General features: G+C 42.8%; 1 protein-coding gene across 4 annotated transcripts in view; it reads right to left on the reverse strand.

The window, feature by feature from the left end:
• The window catches only part of UHRF2 (ubiquitin like with PHD and ring finger domains 2), a 414,897-nt gene that overhangs the window by 268,152 nt on the left and 123,227 nt on the right, over positions 1-23,518 (reverse strand). For all 4 annotated transcript variants that reach the window (XM_030193781.1, XM_030193779.1, XM_030193783.1 and 1 more), the window contains exon 5: positions 6,670-6,779. In XM_030193781.1, coding sequence (XP_030049641.1) covers positions 6,670-6,779 — 110 coding nt within the window. The remainder of the gene's footprint in view (positions 1-6,669; positions 6,780-23,518) is intronic.

The following is a 23,518-nucleotide window of genomic DNA, read 5'->3' on the forward strand; positions in this document are numbered from 1 at the left end:
ACGGCCACCAAAAAGACCGTCTTTTAAGGTCACATCCTTCTCCGAAGCTCGCCTAAGCGGCTCGAAGGGCGAACACTGAAGGGCCTTTAAAACTAACCCCAGGTTCCAGGCCGGACATGGAGCCCAAATGGGAGGACGGAGCAGAAGCACCCCTCTAAGAAATCGTGTCACATCCGGGCAAGCAGCCAGAGAGAGGCCAGCAACCTTCCCTCGAAAACATGCTAAGGCTGCCACTTGAACACGCAGGGAATTATAGGCCAAGCCTTTTTGTAAACCATCCTGCAAAAAGTCAAGTATCGGCGAGACAGAAGCCCGCATGGGTGTGATTGCTTTAGAAGCACACCAAGCCTCAAATTGGCGCCAAATCCTGGCATAAGCCACGGAAGTGGAACGCTTGCGGGCCTGTAGGAGAATGGAAATGACTTTACTGGAATATCCCTGGTCTCTCAATTGCGCCCTCTCAATAGCCATGCCGTAAGACCAAAGCGGCAGGCGTCCTCCATGGTCACCGGGCCCTGTGACAACAGGTTCGGTACCAGAGGAAACGGCAGGGGATCCTCTACCAGCATCCGCCGGAGGTCCGCATACCACGGCCTCCTGGGCCAATCCGGGGCGATGAGAACCACCTCTCCTTGGTGGAGCCAAGTCCGCAGGAGTACTCGCCCTATCAAGGGCCACGGAGGGAACACATACAGGAGGCCCTGAGGCCAGGGTTGAGCCACGGCATCCAACCCTGCCGAGCGAGGATCTCTCAGTCTGCTGTAGAAGCACGGGACTTTGGCATTTGTGCTTGACACCATAAGATCCATTACGGGCATTCCCCATTTGGCACATATCTGCAGGAATACTTCGTCTGCAAGTTCCCATTCCGCTGGGTCGATTTGATTCCTGCTCAGATAATCGGCTTGCACGTTGCTCTGACCTGCAATATGAGCTGTTGACAGAAACTGCAGATGAAGCTCGGCCCAGTGGCAAATCTGCGCGGCCTGCGCTGCTAGTGCTATGCACTGAGTGCCTCCTTGGCGATTTATGTAGGCCACTGCTGTTGTGTTGTCCGACAGAACTCTTGACAGCCAATCCTTCCAGGGTCAATTGAAAGGCCAGAAGCATCTGGAATATCACTTTCAACTCCAAGCGATTGATGGATCACTCCGACTCCTCGGGTGTCCAAAGACCCTGGGCATGCCTTCCCCGGCAATGTGCACCCCAGCCCTTCAGGCTGGCATCTGTTACCACCAGGCACCAATCGGTGAGCGCTAGCGGCATTCCTCGCCGCAGCATGCTGTCTGAGAGCCACCACTCCATACTGAGCCGGGCCGCAGGGAGCCACGTGAGTCTGCATTGATAATCCTGAGATATTGGAGACCAACATTGAAGCAGGGAGCACTGCAGAGGTCTCAGGTGCACTCTCGCCCAAGGCACCACTTCCAAAGTGGCCGTCATCGACCCCAACAGCTGGACTATGTCCCAAGCTCGCGGGCGAGGCATCCTCAGGAGCAGACGGACCTGGTTCTGAAGCTTGCACCGCATTTGCTCGGATAGGAAGACTATCCCCGAGGCTGTGTCGAACCAGACCCCCAAATATTCTAGAGATTGAGAGGGGGTCAGGTGAGTTTTGGCTATACTGACGACCCAGCCCAGAGATTGAAGTACTGACACCACTCTGGCTGTAACCTGATGACTCTCTTCTGCAGAGTCTGCTCTGATGAGCCAGTCGTCTAGGTACGGGTGAACCCGAATACCCACTCACCTGAGAAAAGCAGCTACTACCACCATTACCTTGGAAAAGGTTTGGGGAGCTGTTGCGACGCCAAAAGTGAGTGGAGGAGTGGCCTAGTGGTTAGGGTGGTGGACTTTGGTCCTGGGAAACTGAGGCACTGAGTTTGATTCCCACTTCAGGCACAGGCAGCTCCTTGTGCTCTGGGCAAATCACTTAACCCTCCTTTGCCCCATGTAAGCCGCATTGAGCCTGCCATGAGTGGGAAAGCGCAGCGTACAAATGTAACAAAAAAAAATAAAAAATGAAAGGCAAGGCCCAAAATTGGAAATGTTTTCCCATCACCGCAAAATGCAGAAACCTCTGGTGCGGGGGCCAAATTGGTATGAGCAAGTAAGGTTCTTTCAGGTCCAGAGACGTGAGAAACTCTCCTGGCTGTACCCGCCGCTATGACGGAGCGCAGGGTTTCCATGTACGTTCAGAGACTTGTTGACTTCTTTTAAGTCTAGGATAGGCCGAAAAGACCCTCCTTTTCGCAGCACCACGAAGTAAATGGAGTAACGGCCAGAGCCGCATTCGGCGGGAGGCATGAATCAAGCCTTGCAAGGCCTCCTCTACCACCGCCCATTTGGTGGCAGAACCGCATTGGGACTCCACAAACACGTCTCTTATCGGGGCATTGAATTCTATTCTGTAGCCTTCTCTGATCAGGTCCAAGACCCACTGATCTGAGGTAATCTTGGCCCACTCCTCGAGAAAGAGGGAAAGTCGTCGTCCTATCACAGGAATCAAGGAGGGGGCGGCGCACCATCATTGAGGGGGTCACCTTGAACTCCAGGTCTTGAGCCTGCTGCTGCAAAACATTTGTCCAAGCAAAAGGAGTTCCTCTGCTGAAAACCGGCATGCGAACTGAACCCAGCAGAACACCCCGGGCGGTACCTTCTAGCTTCACGGAAGCGAGATCTGTAAGAGGAGGGAACTGCCTGACCCTTGGAAGAAGGCCGCAGCCTATCCTTGGGTAAGCGCTGGGCTTTGGCATCTCCCAGGCCTTTCACAATTTTCTCCAACTCGTCACCAAACAGGAGAAGGCCTTGAAAGGGCAACTTCACCAACCTTTGCTTAGAGGCCATGTCAGCTGCCCAATGCCATAGCCACATAAGACGGCGAGCCGCCACCACTACAGCCATCTGTTTAGCTGAAGCTCTGACCAGATCATAAAGGGCGGCAGCCAAAAATGACAAGGCCGACTCCATTCGCGGTGCCACCTCCGTAAGGGGCTCCGCTCCATCTCCGGCCTGTTCCACTGCCTGTTGTAACCAAGCGAGGCAGGCTCAGGCAGCGTAGCAGCTGCATGCAGAAGCCCGTAAGGATAGGCCTGAAATTTCAAAGGACCGTTTCATAGCTGCCTCCAGGCGACGGTCCTGCATGTCCTTCAGGGCAACTCCTCCTTCCACTGGGAGGGTAGTTTTCTTTGTCCCAGCTGTGACTAGAGCATCCACTTTAGGCACTGCTAGGTGCGCCCAATGCTCCTCACTTAGAGGGTATAATTGCCCCATAGCCCTGGCGACTTTCAAAGGCCCCTTGGGGTCAGCCCATTGAGCCGTGATAAGCTCTTGGATGGAGGCATGCAAAGGAAAGGCTCGAGCAGGCTTCTTAGTACTTGCCATCCTCGGATTACCGGAGGAGGTCTCAGTACTCCCAGGGTCTTCTATAGAGAGGACCTGCAAGGCATCAGTAATAAGCGCTGGCAGCTCATAGCGGTGGAAAATCCTCACCGCGGAAGGATCATCTGGATCCGGTGGCAATCCTGCACCTTCTTCTGGCTCTGCAGACCACGAATGCATGCCAGACCCCTCAGAGTCCTCACATCCTGACCACCGGGGGGGGAGGGGGGGCGCCATTCTCTGAAGGGGAATCCACCCTTCTATGCTTGTCTTGCGGCCATCTGTCAGGGGAAAACGCGCCCGACAGTAATCCAAGGCCAGACTCCACTGGAGGGGATACAGAAAGCAGGGCCGCAGAGGACCCCTGTGGAAGAGCTCTTTTTAACATGTATGCATTATGCAGCAATAAAACAAATTCAGGGGAAAATGGCTCACCCTGGCCTCCCGGTTCCAGTCCGGGGGAAACAGCTCTTTTATTAGCCTCTACACGAGGCGCCCCTCCAGGCTCAAACCGCTCCGCCTCAGCGGGGGTCGCGCCATGCTGTTCCAAGATGGTGCCCGCTGCCAGCTCCACGGAGCGGGAAAAAACATCGCTCGCCATGCTCGGGCTGGCTCTACCATTTGAAAAGCACGCCTTACAGAGCCCCGCTGCAGATTTGCGCTTGCCACAAACGGAACAGCGCTTAACTTTCTCAGCAGCCATCGCCGAAAACGGCGGAAATTCAAAATGGCGGATTTGCGCCAAAATCGTCCCGAATGCGGGCCCTTCCCGGAGGAGCTACAAAATGCTCTTACCTCACCAGACCGAGTCTCCAAGCTCCGGTCACGCTGCACAATCAGAAGAAAACCTCTTTTTTTTTTTTAACGCTGTGAGGAAAGTTTGAGGTAACAGCGAAAGAGGCAAATTTCCAACTCCGGAGGATCAGTAGCGTGGGAAAGGCATGGAAAGGGCGAACCTATGTGCTTGCATCCACAGCGTGGGCAAAGACAGGGACAGGGCTTGCCTATTTGTCTACTTCCACATCGGGGGCTGGGTAAGGCAGGGAAAGGGCTAACCTATTTGCCTTTAAAGTGGGCACCATCAGCCACAACACCCCTGCTACAACTGGCAAAAGCACAGGAGCCACCCCAGGCAGATTTTCTGAAGGAGCTTGAACAAGCTGCAACCATCCTGCTGGGGAGATAGAGAATACTGGAGAGGCAGATGGAGCTAGCTAGCCATGAGGCACTATGGTTTTTCAGTGCTCTCTATGGATTCATCTGCTTGATGACAAGGAACTTAGGTTTTAATCTAGCCAACTAGCTCTCTTTGAAAATTGACCATTGATTGCTCTTACTTTAAAGTTGTTTCCATTTGCTTCCACCCTGGGTTAGGCACCATTTACATATGTAAAAGGTAAATCTATAATGTAAATAGACATCTGGAGGGCAATTTTATAAACAGTTGCATTTCTATGAAGGACAAAAATATTCCTATTTGTAGGCTAATTTATAAAGACACATAGTTGCCTATGTATCTTTATAAAATACAAACACAGATCCTGCAGAAATCACATGTACAATGAACCCACATACATTATTTGAGTTCAATTGCACATCAAACATATAAACGGCAAGTGACCGTACTCACTTGCAAATGCGCAGTACAGACTTCCCTCTCTGTCCCTCCCTCGCGTCAAGACGTCATGACATCAGAGGGCGGAACAGAGAAGGAAATAGAGTCGAATTGTCGAACGCCGCTGCTGCCGCCTGGAAAGGAACATCGCGCGAAACAACCTCCACCCTCCCCCCCCCAATCCCCGTCGCCGCTCCCTCCCCCCTCCGCATCGGGCCCCCTGCACTGACCTGACAGCGCCTCTCACCTCCGTGTGGAAGCGCTACAGGCAGCAGCAGAGCAATCTGCTGCTGCCTGTAGCGCTTTCACACAGAGGTGAGAGGCGCTGTCAGGTCAGTGCAGGGGGCCCGGCACGGAGGGGGGAGGGAGCAGCGGCGATGAGGGTAGCTGGACATGGGGGGAGGGGGGAGGCCAAGGGAGAGAGGAGGGCTGCAATACTTGCCCGTTTTTACAGGCATAACGGCTAGTATTTTATAAAGAACACATGTAAACCATGAATCTACCAACATTCCACCTAAAGTCTGCACTAGAATGGGCCTGCATTAAAGTTGTGTATAAGAGTGCACATTCTTGACATCCTCCCCCAGATTCTATAAAGGTCATCCAAAATTGGAGGTGGAACTCAAATTCACATGCAAAACAATTAATGAGCTCCAGTGATTTAATTATTGGAGTTAAGCACTTAATTAGCACTAATTATGATTTGCATACTATTCTATAGCAATGGGCACCTACATTGAATCGTGTACAACTCAAAAGTGGTCGTGGTCATGGAAGCAGCATGGATGGGTCAGGGAAATTCACAAACTTTAGATGCAATGTTACAGAATAACAGAGATCTGTACCCAACTTGCACATCAGGATTTACACCATGTTTCAGCAGGTACAAGTCCTTGCGCCCAGAGTTGGGCATGGAAATCTACTACTACTTAACATTTCTAGAGTGCTACTAGGGTTAATAGCATTAAGTGCTATTCAACAAAGGGTGCTCATCCTGGAGAACCCTTTATTAAATAGCACTGAGCGTGGATTTTTAGCATCTTATATAGAATCTGGCTCCCTATGTACTTGATCTGTGCGGTAGTTTTATAAGATGCATTTTACATTGCCAACATAAATAGCAATTGTAGACCAGGTACTATTTCTGCGTGGTACACAGATTTAAAGGGGGCATGTTCTTGGCATGATATCAGTGGACCTTGAAAGTACATTGAATTCTAAGTTTTGCAATGGCAATACTCATATATCTCAAAAACGTTTTCCATCAGCATTTACAATTAACTGGAATCATATAGAACTATGGGCTAACTTCTAATCTGGGCCAGGGCTTGTTAGCAAAGCTTGAAGTGATAGTTGTTGAAAACCACTTCAACAGGCCAAAAATGTGAGCTTCAGAACTCAAATTCTTAATTGGCTTACTCTGAAAATGAAATGCAACTGGGGATATATTTGGGAACCTATTTTGTGAAGACACAGGCACTTGTGTTCCATTTATAAAATACAGTTAAAATAGGTGCCTTTCTTGAATTCTCACTCTGTTATCCTTTTATAAAACCAAGAGCATAATACAGTGCCTACATCAATGTATAAGTGGATTTTAGTAACAATAGTACAGTCTGCATGTGCTTATCAGCATGTATGGACTGTTTATGAAAATAAATATTGACACTCACTTTTGAAATCTCCATCACCAAACGTCAGGGGATAAACTCCAGGTTTTTCTATCTTGTATATTTCCTCTGGAAAAATTATTTTGCAATCACTTATCACATCATCAGACCCTCTAAATAAAAAAACACACACACACACACACATAAAAAATAAGATTTACTTCAAATACAATTCAAAAATAAAACATTCTTTGTTGAATCAATTTACCTGCGATCATAAGAATCAATTGATTAAATGTGTTTTATAAATCTCTCTATTGAAGTGCAGAAAAGAATGGAGAGCAGACCTGTGTGATCCTAAAAGCTTATGTTATATATCATACTTTTTGTTCATATTAAACCATTATCGGCATTTACAGTGCCTTGTTAGAAAGCACTCTCTTGTATATTATTCACAATGTACCGTCTGAAAAAAAAATTTTTCAAAATGAGTTCAAAAGGCAGTTTCATTAATGATGATAGCACCAAGACACAGAGGACTTCGGTAGTGGAAGCATGACAAGGAGAAGCCCCTTCACAATCTGTGGGAAGCCAGAAAGTTACCACTGGGGCATTGAAGGCCGAAAGTGCAACAGATGAACTCTTATGGAAGATGTCTGAAGGTCTCACCAATATAGATGATACAAAGTACAGTAAAATTATAGCTGAAGGACATTTTGTGAGATGTGTCCATTAGTGATACATCAATTACTAAATTTTTCCAAAGGAAAAAATATGCAGAGGAAAAGAAACCCCTTTACTCATTTTCTGATGAAATCTCAGGTAGGAAATATCCTCACATGGAGAATTCATTCCTGGCCAGGAAAGGAAGGGGGGGTCAGATGAAATTCCCTAAGAATCCTTGTCAACATCTTCGAAAAATGGAAAATATCAAACACATGTAACAGTCTTCAGTATAAGAAGCGATGGAATCTGGAGAGGATGGAAAAACGAATGGACTGACTTCTGCTCTGTTGAAGACAGCAAAGACACTATAGGGTACTGAGAAGGTCTAATCTGTACAGGGGTAACTCCCATCAAATGTGAAGTCTTTACAGTAGCCCTTAAACCTGTTGAATAGCTTTTGTAGGAACAAGAGCAATTTTCCCAGAAAAGAATCTGATGCCAGTAATGAGGACTCCTCAGAGACTGTGACTACTACCAGAATAGGAGGATCTGTTCTACAGAGGTGTGTATAGAGGCAGCGGAAGCTGTGCTAAATAGATCCTGTATTGTGTCCAATGGTACACAAGAGGAAGTCAACTATGCTGATGAAATAGGTCTTAACGGGAATCTACGTGCTGTACCTTTGCCAAAGACAAGACTCTACCGATGAACTTATACTCTAAGTATAATAAGGGAGTGGATGCAACTACATTCCCTTCTGGTTTTGGCGGGCACTGTGTTAGCAGCTGAGCTACAGGCTTGGAGGACTGAGCACACAAGTACATAAACATTGCTATACTGGTACAGAACAAAGGTCCATCAAGCTGAGCATCCTGTTTCCAAAAGTGATCAATCCAGGTCACAAATACCCAATGATCCCAACATATTTCTTGCTATCTATCCCAGGAATAAAGAGTGAATTTCCCCAAATCCACCTTTAATAATAGTTTATCGACTTTTAGGAACTTGTTCAAATCTTTTTTTAAAACCCTGATAAGCTAACCACTTTTATCATATTCTCTGGCAATGAATTTCAGAGCTTAATTATATGTTGAGTGAAGAAATATTTTCTCCAATTTGCTCTATATGTAGTACTTAGTAACTTCATTGTATGATCCCTTAGTCACTGTACTTTTGAAAAGAGCAAACGATTCACATCTACCCATCCCACTTCATTCACGATTTTTTAGACCTCGGTCATATCTCCCCTCAGCTATCTCTTCTCTAAGCTGAACAGCCCTAGCCTCTTTAGCCTTTCCTCATAGAGGAGTCATCCTATCCCTTTTATCATTGTGGTTACCCTTCTCTGTACCTTTTCTAATTCCACTATCTCTGTTTTGAGATGTGGTGACCAGAATTACACACAATATTCAAGGTGCACCATGAAGCAATACAATGCAAATTATCTGTTTTATGCTCCATTCCTTTCATAATAATTCTTAAAATTCTATTTGCTTTCTTAGCCATTGCTGCACACTGGATGGAGGATTTCAATGCATCAACTATACAGTCACAAAAGAGAGGGAAAACAGCATACAAATACAATTAGGCAAACAAAAAAAAGCAAACACTGGGCCTTCAGGATTGAGAAAAATGTAGTCCTTTAATATCACAAATACCCGACACGTACAACCGCCTGCATCAGGGGTCTGACATGAAGACACATAAAAATAAAACCATAAATTAATTAAACAATATCAGCAAACCATAATTTCAGTCATATGCACATAATTATCACAACTTAAAACCATATACACATATATTCACTACACTACATATACACCACGCACAGATATATATGTATATATATTAAAAAGCTTTTAAAAAAACATTTAAAAAACATATATTTCTAGATGATACCTATATATGCCCACCAATACATACATCTATAAGCTCACATATCCACACACACACACACATATATATATATATATATATATATAGATATATATATATATATGTATATATATTTTCTTAAATAAACCCTTACATATACATACATGTAAATTCACACATACAGTCATACCATATCACGTATTTCTAAATAAAGCATTACCAGAGCATACTAAACACTATAAAATCACAAATGTTGAATAACCATGTCTTACCAATAAACTCCTATCGGTCAACTTGCAAACTATGGCGCAAGAGGTAAGTGAACAATCAGGGTAGAACTCCTAATGTGAGAGAGCAAGAATAGGGTGTTCATAATCAATCTTCTAATGGTGGCCACATAATAAACAATAAATACTTAAAGCAATGAAGATGACGCCCCCTATTTCGTAAAAAAAAAAACCCCCTTATTTCATAAACAGTATATTAGCTAAAATTCATTATGATTAGGCCATATTCAGCATCTCTATATCAAAAGAACAAACAGAAAAGTGAAAGAGTCATTACCAGAGCCCTGAAAGCCTTCAAATTACAATTACTTATATGCAGCTGCCGATTGAACAATATTCTCTATATTAAACCCCAATAGGGACTGCTTTGCCTCCCCTCGAGGCCATTTAATACATGTAACTGCAAAGAACATGCGCAAAAATCATGTAACTGACTCCTGTAAATTCGTCTTTCAAAACCAAAGGGTCTTCGTGGCGAAATCTCAGTGCAGCCCATAATATAAAGAAAGGGGGGGGTTTCAAACTTTATAAAACCAGCCTCATCCCCGAACAATATGATTAATGAAAAGAAACATTGCCTACCCGTTGTTTGAACAGCTCGTCTATATTCAGAAAGACGCCTCCAATACTGAAAACCGCCAAAAGTGGGAGCGTGCGCACAAGGGTGTTTAATAATATACTTCCTACAGTGACGTAACGGGGCGGAACTTGAAATTTAAGGTAGTACTTCGGGAAACTTCGCAATAGCCTACTGTAGGCTCTAAACCAAGATTCCCCAAAACAAGGGGCGTGCGCACAGGATTGTTTCAGCCTATATCCTCTACAGTAACGTCATAGGACAAATCCCAGCATTTAAAACAATACTAAGGGAAACCCCGCAATACCCTACTATTGGCTCCATCCAGGAACACGCTCCCAGATCGTTGGAGCTAAATACCCCATTCATATCCATTCATCCAATTGTACATTCTTCAGAATAAAGACATGATAAACCTCAAACAAGTAAAAATAAGGGGCCCCCAAACACAATCAAAGTGTATACATGCATATTCATGGGGTCACGCAACGGGCATGATGTAATAAAAAAGGGGACACATCACTATTCCAAATTTCAATATATGTTTACAATTATAATATCCAAAAACCAATGCGTCCTTCTTACCATATATATTGTTTATAAACGGGACGTCATATACATGTATTATCATTAAAAAAAATGAAAAAAATAAAATAACAGTATAAAACAAAATGCTGCCATTTCACACATACCATTGTGTTGTTAATATTTAAAATAAAAAAAACAGCATATAAATTTTAAAATATAATTATAAACTATACTCATCAAGTAACGAATTAATCAGACTAGTATTCCTAAGGTATTAAAAAGACCACTCTCATTTCAAATGGGATAGGATCAGTCTTTTCTATTATTGATCACTGCTGATGTGCGAAAATGCTAGAAGCTCATCCAAAGAGAAAAAAAGGAGAAGAAGTCCAAGCAAAATTCAATAAAATGCTTTAAAATACTTAAAATTTCACCAAGGATCCAATTAAGATATATTCCCAGGGATATCATTTGTCCTGATGCTCATTATGAATACAGACATAAAATGTTGTCCACCATCTCAGAGGAACACAGATAGGTCCATTTCTGAATTAAGTCCGGTGGGGGAAAACAGTGTTCAACTCAAAGATAAATCATCGTTCCTGTTGTAACAATATCTTGTTTACATCTGTTCCCCGCCATGATGCCTTAACTACCTTAAGCGCCAGGAACCTAAGGTCAGAAAAATCATGTGCACAGTCTATGCAATGTTGGACCAAGGGAGCCGTAATATTCTTTCTCCTAATATTACTCCTATGTTCAATCATCCTTGATTTGAGTTTCCTAATGGTCTTCCCTATATAAATCAGATTACATGTACACATAATAAGATAAATAACACCCTCTGTGTTACAATTTGAAGAGTGATTAAGATGATATTGTCTACCTGTCTGTGGATGGATAAATGTTGAAACTGTCAGACTGGATGAACATACAGAGCAAGAGCCACAGGGCTGATGTCCTGTATGTGATGGTAGTTGTAGTGGTCCTGACGGTAATGCTGATGGTGCCACAATCTCTTTGATATTCCTACCACGTGTGTGGGCTATAGTGAGCCATTTATTTTGAAAACACTGGTGACCCTCCAAGATATGCCAGTGTCTCCACAGGATTTTCTTAATATCATGAGCGTAATTGGAGAATCTCAAACTGCAAACAATGTCTGGTACAGCATGTACCCCTTGTTCAGACAGTAGTTCCTCTCTATTAGCACTGACCGCTCTTTTAATACCCCTCTGAACACATGCTTCAGGGTAGCCCCTCTCTATAAACCTCTTGGCCATGGGTACTACTTGATGTCTGAAATCCGAAAAATCACTACATACCTTCCGTAGCCGCAGAAACTGGGAGGTGGAGAGATTCTCTTTCAGGTTCCTATCATGATAGCTCTGAAAGTGGAGGTAATTATTTTTATCAGTAGGCTTTCCGTAAATAGTTGTGTTGAAGCCGTGTTCATCTTTTTTGATCATGATATCCAGGAAGGGGATTTCACTGGAATCAAAATGCATTGTGAACTTCAAATTGGTATCCAAGCTATTTAGCCATCCGTGAAATTCATGAAGTCTATCAATTGTTCCTTTCCATAATAACAAAATATCATCAATGTATCTTTTCCACAGTCGCAGTTCATCCTGATACGGGTGATTCTCCAGGAATTTCTCTTCAAAGAAGGCCACATATAGGATGGCAATATCAGGGGCCATACTTGCCCCCATCGCGGTCCCTTTTACCTGTTTAAAGAATCTTCCTTGAAAAGCAAAAAAATTATTCTGAAGAGCTATTGAGGCTAATTGAGTGATGAATGCAGTTGGTACTCTCATATTCTGTTCTCTCTTATTCAAATTATTGGTAATTATTTGAATCGCCTCCTGTTGTGGTATATTTAGTATATAAAGATTCCAGATCAAAGGTGACTAAAGTGACATCTGATAAGTCTTCTTCAATCTCCTTCAATAAATTTAATACATGTGAGGAATCCCTAATATAGGATTTAACCAACGGTATTAATGGCTTAAGGAAAGAATCCACAAATGCAGATAGAGGTTCCAAAATCAAGCCAATGCCTAAGACAATTGGTCTCCCTGGGGAGTTCTCCAAGGTCTTGTGAATCTTAGGTAATATATAGATGACAGGTATAATTGGAACTTGTGTTATTAAAAAGTCCTTCTCCTTCTGTGTAAGGAAGCCTGAATCGAATCCAAAATCGACCCAGAAGTTGATCTCCTTTCTAATGTCATCTGTAGGATCCATATCCAATGGAGTGTTGTCTCTCAATTTCTGCAATGTAATTGACTGTATCCATGATCACAATACCTCCACCTTTGTCCGCCGGTTTAATAGTGATATCAAAATTATCTCGGAGTTGATTGAGAGCCACATTTTCTTCTCTAGATAGATTATAGAACCTCCTTTTCTTTCTATTTTCCAATTCTGTTATGTCACGCAGGACACATTGTTGAAAGGCAGAAATTAATGGGTCTGTGGGTCCTGGAGGGATCCATTTTGAAGGCCGTTTGACCATCGATGAGTCATTATAATTCGATTCTGTTTTTGCAAAAAAATGAGTAATTTTTAGTTTTCTCTCAAATCTTAATAAATCTATTCGAGTCTGTAAAGGGTTATAATGATCCGTAGGAATAAATTTAAGGCCCTTTTGCAGAACCGATGTCTCAACATCTGATGATACTTGTTGTGATAAATTAATTATTGGAATGTCTGGTCCCTGTACGACAGATGCCGTGGGTAACCTGCATTCCAGGTCCTTCCTCTTTCTCGACCCCTTCCCCTTCCTCGAAATTCGATTCTGTAGTTGTGATAGGGGGCTCTCTCTATTTTCTCCTGTACCATGTTCCGCCACGAAGACCCTTTGGTTTTGAAAGACAAATTTACAGGAGTCAGTTACATGATTTTTGCGCATGTTCTTTGCAGTTACATATATTAAATGGCCTCGAGGGGAGGCAAAGCAGTCCCTATTGGGGTTTAATATAGAGAATATTGTTCAATCGGCAGCTGCATATAAGTATTTGTAATTTGAAGGCTTTCAGGGCTCTGGTAATGACTCTCTTTCACTTTTCTGTTTGTTCTTTTGATATAGAGATGCTGAATATGGCCTAATCATAATGAATTTTAGCTAATATACTGTTTATGAAATAAGGGGGGTTTTTTTTTTACGAAATAGGGGGCGTCATCTTCATTGCTTTAAGTATTTATTGTTTATTATGTGGCCACCATTAGAAGATTGATTATGAACACCCTATTCTTGCTCTCTCACATTAGGAGTTCTACCCCGATTGTTTCACTTAAATCTTGCGCCATAGTTTGCAAGTTGACCGATAGGAGTTTATTGGTAAGACATGGTTATTCAACATTTGTGATTTTATAGTGTTTAGTATGCTCTGGTAATGCCTTATTTAGAAATACGTGATATGGTATGACTGTATGTGTGAATTTACATGAATGTATATGTAAGGGTTTATTTAAGAAAATATACATAAATATATATATATATATATATATATATATATATATATATATGTGTGTGTGTGTGTGTGTATGGACATGTGAGCTTATAGATGTATGTATTGGTGGGCATATATAGGTATCATCTAGAAATATATGTTTTTTAAATGTTTTTTTAAAAGCTTTTCAATATATATATACATATATATCTGTGCATGGTGTATATGTAGTGTAGTGAATATATGTGTATGGTTTTAAGTTGTGATAATTATGTGCATATGACTGAAATTATGGTTTACTGATATTGTTTAATTAATTTACGGTTTTAATTTATTTTTATGTGTCTTCATGTCAGACACCTGATGCAGGTGGTTGTACGCCGAAACACGGCCCATGTCGGGTATTTGTGATATTAAAGGACTACATTTTTCTCAATCCTGAAGGCCCAGTGTTTGCTTTTTTTGTTTGCCTAAATGCATCAACTATGACACCTAGATCCTGTTCTTGGGCGGCAACTCCTGATGTGGAACTTTGAATCATGTACCTATAAGTTTGGGTTTGTGAAGCTTCCATATATGCATCACTTTGTACATGCTCACATTAAATTTCATCTGCCATTTGGATGCCTAGTCTCCCAATCTCTTAAGGTCATCTAGCAATTTCTTACAATCCTTTTGTGATGTAACAGCTCAGAATAGGTTTGTGTCATCAGCAAATTTGATCACCTCATTCGTTATTCCTACTTCCAGGTTATTTATAAATATGTTACAAAGCAGCAGACCCAGCACAGATCCCCACTATTTATTCTTCCCCATTAAGAATACTGACCATTTAACTAGTTCTTAATCCACAATAGGACACTGCCTCCTATCCCAGACTATAATTTCTTGGGTCACCTCTGAAACCCTTTTAAAAACTAGTCTTATGTTAGCCACTTTCCAATCTTCAGAAATAATGCTCGATTTTAAAAATAAGTTACAAATTACTAATAATACATCTGCAATTCAGGGCCCGAACATTCAAAATGATTTAAATGGCCAAGAGAGGCTCCTGGCCATTTAAATCACCTGTCTGGGACTAACCTGATATTCAGCAGCACTTAACTGAACATCATTTATCCAATCAATACTGGGGTAACAGAAATTAAAAGGTTCTTCTGAAGCATGAAATTTCATGATTGAGTGAAGTATTGTTTTCTTTGATCATGTTGTATTAACACCCCCAAACCCACCACTCCCCCCGTTTTCTATTTCTGTTGATGGCTCTCTCATTCTCCCTGTCTCCTCAGCTCGAAACTTTGGGGTCATCTTTGACTCTTCTCTCTCCTTCTCTGCTCATATCCAGCAGATCGCCAACACCTGTCGTTTCTTTCTTTACAACATCCGTAAAATCCGCCCCTTTCTTTCCGAGCACTCTACCAAAACCCTCATCCACACCTTTGTCACCTCTCATTTAGACTACTGCAATCTGCTTCTTGCTGGCCTCCCACTTAGTCACCTCTCCCCTCTCCAATCGGTTCAAAATTCTGCTGCCCGTCTCGTCTTCCGCCAGGGTCGCTTTACTCATACTACCCCTCTCCTCAAGTCGCTTCACTGGCTCCCTATCCGTTTTCGCATCCTGTTCAAACTTCTTCTACTAACCTATAAATGTACTCACTCTGCTGCTCCCCAGTATCTCTCTACACCCATTCCCGTGCACTCCGCTCCATGGATAAATCCTTCTTATCTGTTCCCTTCTCCGCTACTGCCAACTCCAGACTCCGCGCCTTCTGTCTTGCTGCACCCTACGCCTGGAATAAACTTCCTGAGCCCCTACGTCTTGCCCCATCCTTGGCCACCTTTAAATCTAGACTGAAAGCCCACCTCTTTAACATTGCTTTTGACTTGTAACCACTCGCCTCCACCTACCATCCTGTCCTCCCTTCCTGTACACATTAATTGATTTGATTACTTTATTTTTTGTCTATTAGATTGTAAGCTCTTTGAGCAGGGACTGTCTTTCTTCTATGTTTGTGCAGCGCTGCGTACGCCTTGTAGCGCTATAGAAATGCTAAATAGTAGTAGTAGTTGCATGCTATACTCATTTTCTAGTAACAAGTTTAATTTATTATAACTTAACATACCACCTTTCATATAATCGAAGCGCTTTACAATAAATGTAAAAGAATAAAACAATGGAAAAGGAACTCCAACTTAAAAGATTAAAGACGAATTACAGAAAGTCAAAAAATTAGAGGGAAGAATAGATATGAAGCCCACAACTGTCTGTCAGCCGGCCGACCAACCCGCCACCTCAGGGGTCAACAGAAAAAGCATTAAACAAAAGAGTCTTCAAGGCTATTTTAAAACGTTGATAGGACTGTTCAGTGCGGAGGACAAATGGCAAAAAAGGTCCATAGGGACGGACTTGGGGGCGGGGGGGAAAGCAAAGTGTCAAGTAGCCTGAAGTCTGGGATGTGCAAGTGCAGGAATAGATAACCGATTCCCAGAAGAAGAGTGCAAAGTGTGTAAAGGTCTATACAGGGAAAAATCAATGATGATAAATAAGCAAGAATTTGAGAAAAAAGGAACTTTTGAGACTCAAAGCAAGAATGTTATACTGAATACAAAAGGTAATCAGGAGCCAATGATACTGTCTAAGTAAGGGTGTAATATGGTCAATATGGTATCGCATCGCAGTGTTCTGTAGAGTTTGCAATTTTTTAAGGAGTGAATATGGAAGCCCAGCATAAGAGACACTACAATAATCTAAGCTTTGTAATGACTAAAGCATGAAGGAGACTAAGAAAGGGCAAACAATATGAATAGAACGTAATGAAGAAAAGCATAAGCGTATAACGGATGAGATCTGAGAAGAAAACGAAAATTGGGAGTCTATAAAAATGCCCAGGTATTTAAAGGAATTCACTAATTTAAGAGGAGAGCCCTGAATTGTAGGTACTAACCTAAGAGTAGATGTATGTCCGGCTACCCAAAGGGCCGAGGATTTAGAACTAAATGATTTGAAGAAAGCCAGAGATCTACTGTGTCAAGATATGCTTGAAGAATTGAAAAGGTTGGGTGAAGTAGAATTATGAGTAGAAACCAAGAGAATATCAGCAGCATAGATTGAGAATTTAAGCCCAGTGTTCTGGATCAATACTGTCAGTGGGGATAGGAAAATATTAAAACCAGAAGGCGAGAGAATAGATCCTTGCAGAACATCACACTGAAGTGCATAAGATGTAGAGGTACCCTGTGATGTGCGAACCACATACTGCCAATTAGTGAGAAATCAAGAAAACCATGAAATAACAGTTCCTGTGATACCTGATCAACCAAATCAAAAGCAGTTGTTAAATTGAGAGACTAATAGAACTTCACAACCCTTATCAAATGCTGTATAGACATCATCTTAAAGTGACTCTAAGATGGTTTCTGTGGAATGGCCTTGCTGAAAGCCAGATTGCATGGGGTGTAGGATAGGAGATGCTTCAGTATGATCTACAAGTTGGAAGAATACTATCTTTCCCAGAAATTGTAAAAGAAAAGGTACATGGGAAACAGGCAATTGTTGCATCTAACTTATCAAGTGAAGAGTTCTTCAGAACTGGCTGAATAACCCAAGTCTTCTAATGAGTAAGAACTACTCCAGCGGCTAGAATATTTCTAATCATTGAGAGGACCAACAGACGTTTATGATTGGGAATGTTTATCCAAGCCAGAGGCATAGCATCAAGAGCCCAATGTGTCTTCTTTAAGGAAGTAAAAGCCTTTGTAATGTCCAGAGAAGAGGGTAAATTGGTCAGGCCCAGTGGAGCTTATACAAAGAGCAGAAGAATGAAGGACAGATCTGAGTAACAAAAGAAGCTGGAAAATGAGCAGTAATGATTTTTAGGATCTTTTCCAAAAAGCTTTGAGCAAAATCATCTGCAGATTTGGGGGGGGGGGGGGGGGGGAGAGTGAGAGAGTTAGGAGGACCAAGAGAAGGAAGCTTAGTCAAGAGGCGAAATAAGGTTAGAGTAATAACTGCAACAAACTATTTTCAATTGAGCATAATAGTAATGGAGAAGCTGATGAAATTGTGAATAGGCGATTATGATTTACACCAAACCCTTTCATCATGGCACAACTGTTGTTAGTTTGTTAGACGCAAATCACTACCATACCAGGGCTTGCAAGATGAATTAGACAATGAAGTAATATGATACAGGGCATAAGGCTTGAGAGAAGAATGCAAGGTACTGTTCCAAGTATCTGCCTGGATGGGAAATGTTAAGTCTGCAAACTGTAGGAAGAAAAGTGCACAAAGGAGGAATAGCAGAAGGATCAACTGACCTAAAGTCAAGGAAAGAGGAGTTGGCAGAAGAGACAAGAGAACCAGGTCTAGCTATAGATAATACAAACTTAACCAAATAATGATGAGACCAAGGTAACAGAGACAGTAACAAAGCAGCAGCAAGCTCCTATGTGCCGAAACAGGGCAGAGCTATGGGCAGCGGAGAAGGCAAGGCAGGTACAGCAAGAAAGCAGCAGCAAGTTCCTATGCGCCGGAACAGGGCAAGACAGGCACAGCAAGAAAGCAACAGCAATCTCCTATGTACCAGAACAGGATGCGGATATGGGCACCAGAGAAGGCAGGGCAGGCACAACAACAAAGCAACTGCAAGTTCCTAGAAAATAATAATAGCCCAAATATTTGTTTAAAAAGGCATACCCTACCAGCCCAACATAAAAGCCTGAATGCTGCAACACAACATAACCAAAATACAGTATGGACACAACAAAACCAAAATACAGTATGGACACAACACAATTCTTCCGCGTACGATGCACCATGTGGTTATTCCACATGAACTTTAAACTATCTCATGTGGCACTACCACTTGAACCTTATCTTATCTCAACATCACTCTATTTGTTTACACCGGAGTCTGCAATCACATCTCGGGCACTATGTAAGCCACATTGAGCCTGCAAGCAGGTGGGAAAATGTGGGATACAAATGTAATAAATAAATAAATAAAATTACAGCACAGCAGCAAATGGGGACTAATAAATTATCTCCATCAGTGTTGGTAAAGGTTTCAATATTTTTTATGTTACTTTTTTTAAGAGTTTTATATTTTATAGTTTTTTCTTAACCAATGATAAAAAGGCTCCAGCTGTTTGTACAGATGTTAACCTTTGGATTTTTTTTTTTTTTACCGAGGCCTTTTTTGTTTGCTTTAGTATTTGGTAAAAGTGATGGACATCAGAACGCCTACAACATAGATTTGGAGATGAGTTGTTTCAATTTTCTGGTAATTGAAATTATCCATTATTATTATTATTATTATTATATAATTTGTTAGCTTCCTTAATTTCTGCTAACATTTCAACATCTGTCTGTTCATTCTGACCAGGTGGACAGTGGTAGATCACCATTTTGTTCCCCTTTACACATGGAATTTCTATTCATAAGAGTCCAAATTGCACTTGCTTTCTGCAGAACTTTTACTCTATTTGATTCAAGGCCCTCCAACATATAGCACTACCCCCTCTACCAATTTAATCCATCCTATCACTTCAATATAATTTGTACCATGGTATGAAAGTATCCCATTAGTTATCCTCCTTCTACCCGGTGTCAGAAATGCCTATTATATTTACCTTTTTAGTGTCATATATTCTAAATCTTATTTTTCAGACTTCCAGCATTTGTATAGACACTTCAAATAATGTTTTTTTATTCCTAATGTCAACTGTTCTTCATTCATCTGCAATCTTTCAAGTCTGTCTTATCTTTATTTTAAAGCAGCTGGCATACTATTGTCTTTATTGAAACCTCAGTATTGGATACCCTAACTTCCCCGTTTTGAGGATATCCTTCAAAGATTATCTGAACCATGGGACTTTCTCCCAATTTCTAGTTTTAAAGGTTGATGCCAACAGCCTGGTTCTACCCTGATTAAGGTGGAGGTCATCTTTCTGGAACAGCCCCCCCCCCCCCCCCCCCCCACCAGAATATTTCTCCATTCCAAAATTTAAATTCCTCCTTCCTGCCCTAAAAGCCTAAATGAAGCATACTTATTCTGACTGATGGATTACATCACAAACAGAACCCCCGGTGTGGAGAAGCTCCCCAGTATTTTGGAAGTGGATTGCCACATGTGTGCGTCTTCCAGCCTGTCAGCATGGCATGAACCAAGTCCGTCTAAATATACTATAATACTAAATGATAGAATGCAACTCCAAGGGAAAATTAGGTTCTTACCTTGGTAATTTTCTTTCCTTTAGTCATAGCAGATGAATCCATTACGAACGGGTTGTGTCCACCTACCAGCAGGGGGAGACAGAGAGCACTGAAAACCATAGTGCCTCTTGGCCAGCTAGCTCCATCTGCCTCTAAGTATTTTAAGCTTCCAAAGCAGCGTTACACCGCAAAGTAGAATAACATGAACTTTCCTCACAGCGAACGAACGCCCCAGAACAGGAGCAGTAATTCAAAGGAGGGACGAACTCAACCTCCTGTAAAAGAACAGAAATCCTGAAGACTGTTTTCCAACTTCTCCCAATGAGGGAACATATCTACAGGAAAAACTGAAACCAACACAGCATTAATCAATCAATCAATCAATCAATCAATCAATCAATCAGGGAGGGCTCATGGATTCATCTGCTATGACTAAAGGAAAGAAAAATTACCAAGGTCAGAACCTAATTTTCCCTTCCTTGTCATCAAGCAGATGAATCCATTATGAATGGGATGTATCAAAGCAATCCCTAGATAGGGTGGGAACAGGCCACACCACGCGCCAGCACTTGTGCTCCACAATGCGCATCCCTCCTGGCAGCCACATCCAGCCTGTAATGTCGGGCAAATGAGAGCTTAGAAGCCCATGTCGCTGCACTGCATATCTCCAAGAGAGAGTGCTCCAGTTTCAGCCCAAGAAGAGGAAATCGCTCTTGTGGAATGTGCCTTAAAGGCTTCAGACAGAGGCCGGCCAGACAGCAGATAAGCTGAAAAAATAGCTTCTTTGAGCCAACGAGCCAGAGTAGCTTTAGACGCTGGAGACCCTCTGCGAGGACCTGACAAGAAAACAAAAAGGTGATCAGAGGTCCTGAAAGCATTTGACATGCGCCGATACTGCAACAGAGCTCTTCGCACATCTAGAAGGTGCAATTGCAGAAATGTCGACAGGACAGCGCCTGGAGCTCAGACACCCGTCTCGCCGATGTAATGGCGATGTAATGGCCACCAAAAAGACCGTTTTTAGGGTCACATCCTTCTCCGAAGCTCGCCTAAGCGGCTCGAAGGGCGAACACTGAAGGGCCTTTAAAACTAACCCCAGGTTCCAGGCCAGACACGGAGCCCGCAAGGGAGGATGGAGCCGAAGCACCCCTCTAAGAAACCGTGGCACCTCCGGATAAGCAGCCAGGGAGAGGCTACCCACCTTCCCCCAAAACATGGTAAGGCTGCAACTTGAACACGCAGGGAATTATAGGCCAAGCCTTTATGTAAACCATCCTGCAAAAAGTCAAATATCGGCGAGACAGAAGCCCGCATGGGTGTAATCGCTTTAGCAGCACACCAAGCATTAAACTGGCGCCAAATCCGAGCATAGGCAACGGAAGTGGAACGCTTGCGAGCCTGAAGGAGAGTGGAGATGACCTTGTTGGAATAGCCCTTGTCTCTCAATTGCGCCCTCTCAATAGCCATGCCGTAAGACCAAAGCGGCAGGCGTCCTCCATGCTTACCGGCCTGTGTGACAGTGGGAAAGGATGAGCCAATGTGCCTGCATCCACATAGAAGAGTGTGGGAAAGGCAGGGAAAGGACATACCAACGTGCCTGCATCCACATAGAAGAGTGTGGGAATGTGCCTGCATCCACATAGAAGAGTGTGGGAAAGGTAGGGACAGGGCAAACCTGCATCCACATAGGGGGAAGGGTAAGGCAGGGAAAGGGCTAACCTATGTGCCTTTAAAGTGAAGCTGCAATAGCCACAACACCCCTGCTACACCTGGCAAAAGCACAGGAGCCACCCCAGGCAGATTTTTGAAGGAGCTGAATAAGCTGTATCCAACCCTGCTGGGGAGATAGAGAATACTGAGAGGCAGATGGAGCTAGCTGGCCAAGAGGCACTATGGTTTACAGTGCTCTCTATCTCCCCCTGCTGGTAGGTGGACACAACCCATTTGTAATGGATTCATCTGCTTGATGACAAGGAAAGGGAGGTTAACAGGGCAGTCAGAATAAATATCCTGCTGTCCTTAGTGCTAAACAAGTTAATTTTCTCCAAGGACAAGCAGGATGTAATATTCTACCTGACAATAATCCCTTGCTATCATACTATCAGAAAAGAAGAAAAAAAAGTGTGTGTGTGTGGTTGGGGGGGGGGGGGGGGGGGGGGGGGTATGGCCTGCAACCGCAGAGCCTAAGGAACAACAGGAACTACAACTAATTTTTGTAAAATAGTTTTGGGGGGTTTTCTGTTTTTGGATTTGGTTTTATTTTTGGAAACAGCCTGAACTGAAACAAATGGGCCAAGAGGAGGTGGAGTTGGATTCTAGGCCGTTTGATAACAGTGATCATAATATGATCAGATTTGATATCGGCTTTGGAATAAGTACACACAGGAAATCCAATACGTTAGCATTTAACTTTAAAAAAGGAGACTAAGATAAAATGAGAAGAACGGTGAAAGGGGGGGGGGGGGGGTAATTTACAGGAACAGCTACGAAGGTCAAAAATTTACATCGGGCTTGGATGCTTTTCAAAAATACCATCCTGGAAGCCCAGGCCAAATATATTCCGTGTATTAAAAAAGGAGGAAGGAAGATCGAACAACAGCCAGTATTGTTAAAAAATGAGGTGAAGGAAGCTATTAAAGCTAAAAGAAAATCCTTTAGAAAATGGAAGACGGAACCGACTGAGAACAATAAGAAACAGCATAAGGAATGGCTAATCAAATGTAAAGCCCTGATAAGGAAGGCAAGGCAAAGAGATTGAAAAAAAAGATTGTGTTGGAGGCAAAAACACATAGTAAAAAATTTTTTTAGGTATATTAAAAGCAAGAAGCCGGCAAAAGAATCGTTTGAACCGCTAGATGACCGAGGGGTAAAAGGGGCAATCAGGGAAGACAAAGCCACATCTCTGAGTTTACCAAGAGAGGGATTATGGTCAGGCCAGAGTGTATCATATCATCCCGTCTCTCCTCTCCGGCACTGCAGGCACCAATAATGCATGTCTGTGAGGGACATGCCTCGGTGCGCTTCTTAAAACCACTGGAAGTTTTAAGTGACATGTCTGTAAAACAGGCCAAGGCAAAGAAACCCAACTGGAAAGCTCTAGGCCTTAGGGAGCCTGCCGAGCCGTAGAAAAATAAAGGAAACTTTAAAAACTGCTAAAAACCTAAGGTAATAAAGGGGAAAGGGCTCTGGCTCCAAATAAAGATAAAATGAAGAAGACAAATCGCCAACAGACGCAAGCTGAAAGGGGAAACAGAAATTCGCACCTTGATTGTTTTGCCAAAAAAGACAGACTGACCTGTTCCCACCT

This window comes from Microcaecilia unicolor, chromosome 2 (assembly GCF_901765095.1).
Source record: "Microcaecilia unicolor chromosome 2, aMicUni1.1, whole genome shotgun sequence".
In the NCBI taxonomy this organism is placed as follows: Eukaryota; Metazoa; Chordata; class Amphibia; order Gymnophiona; family Siphonopidae; genus Microcaecilia; species Microcaecilia unicolor.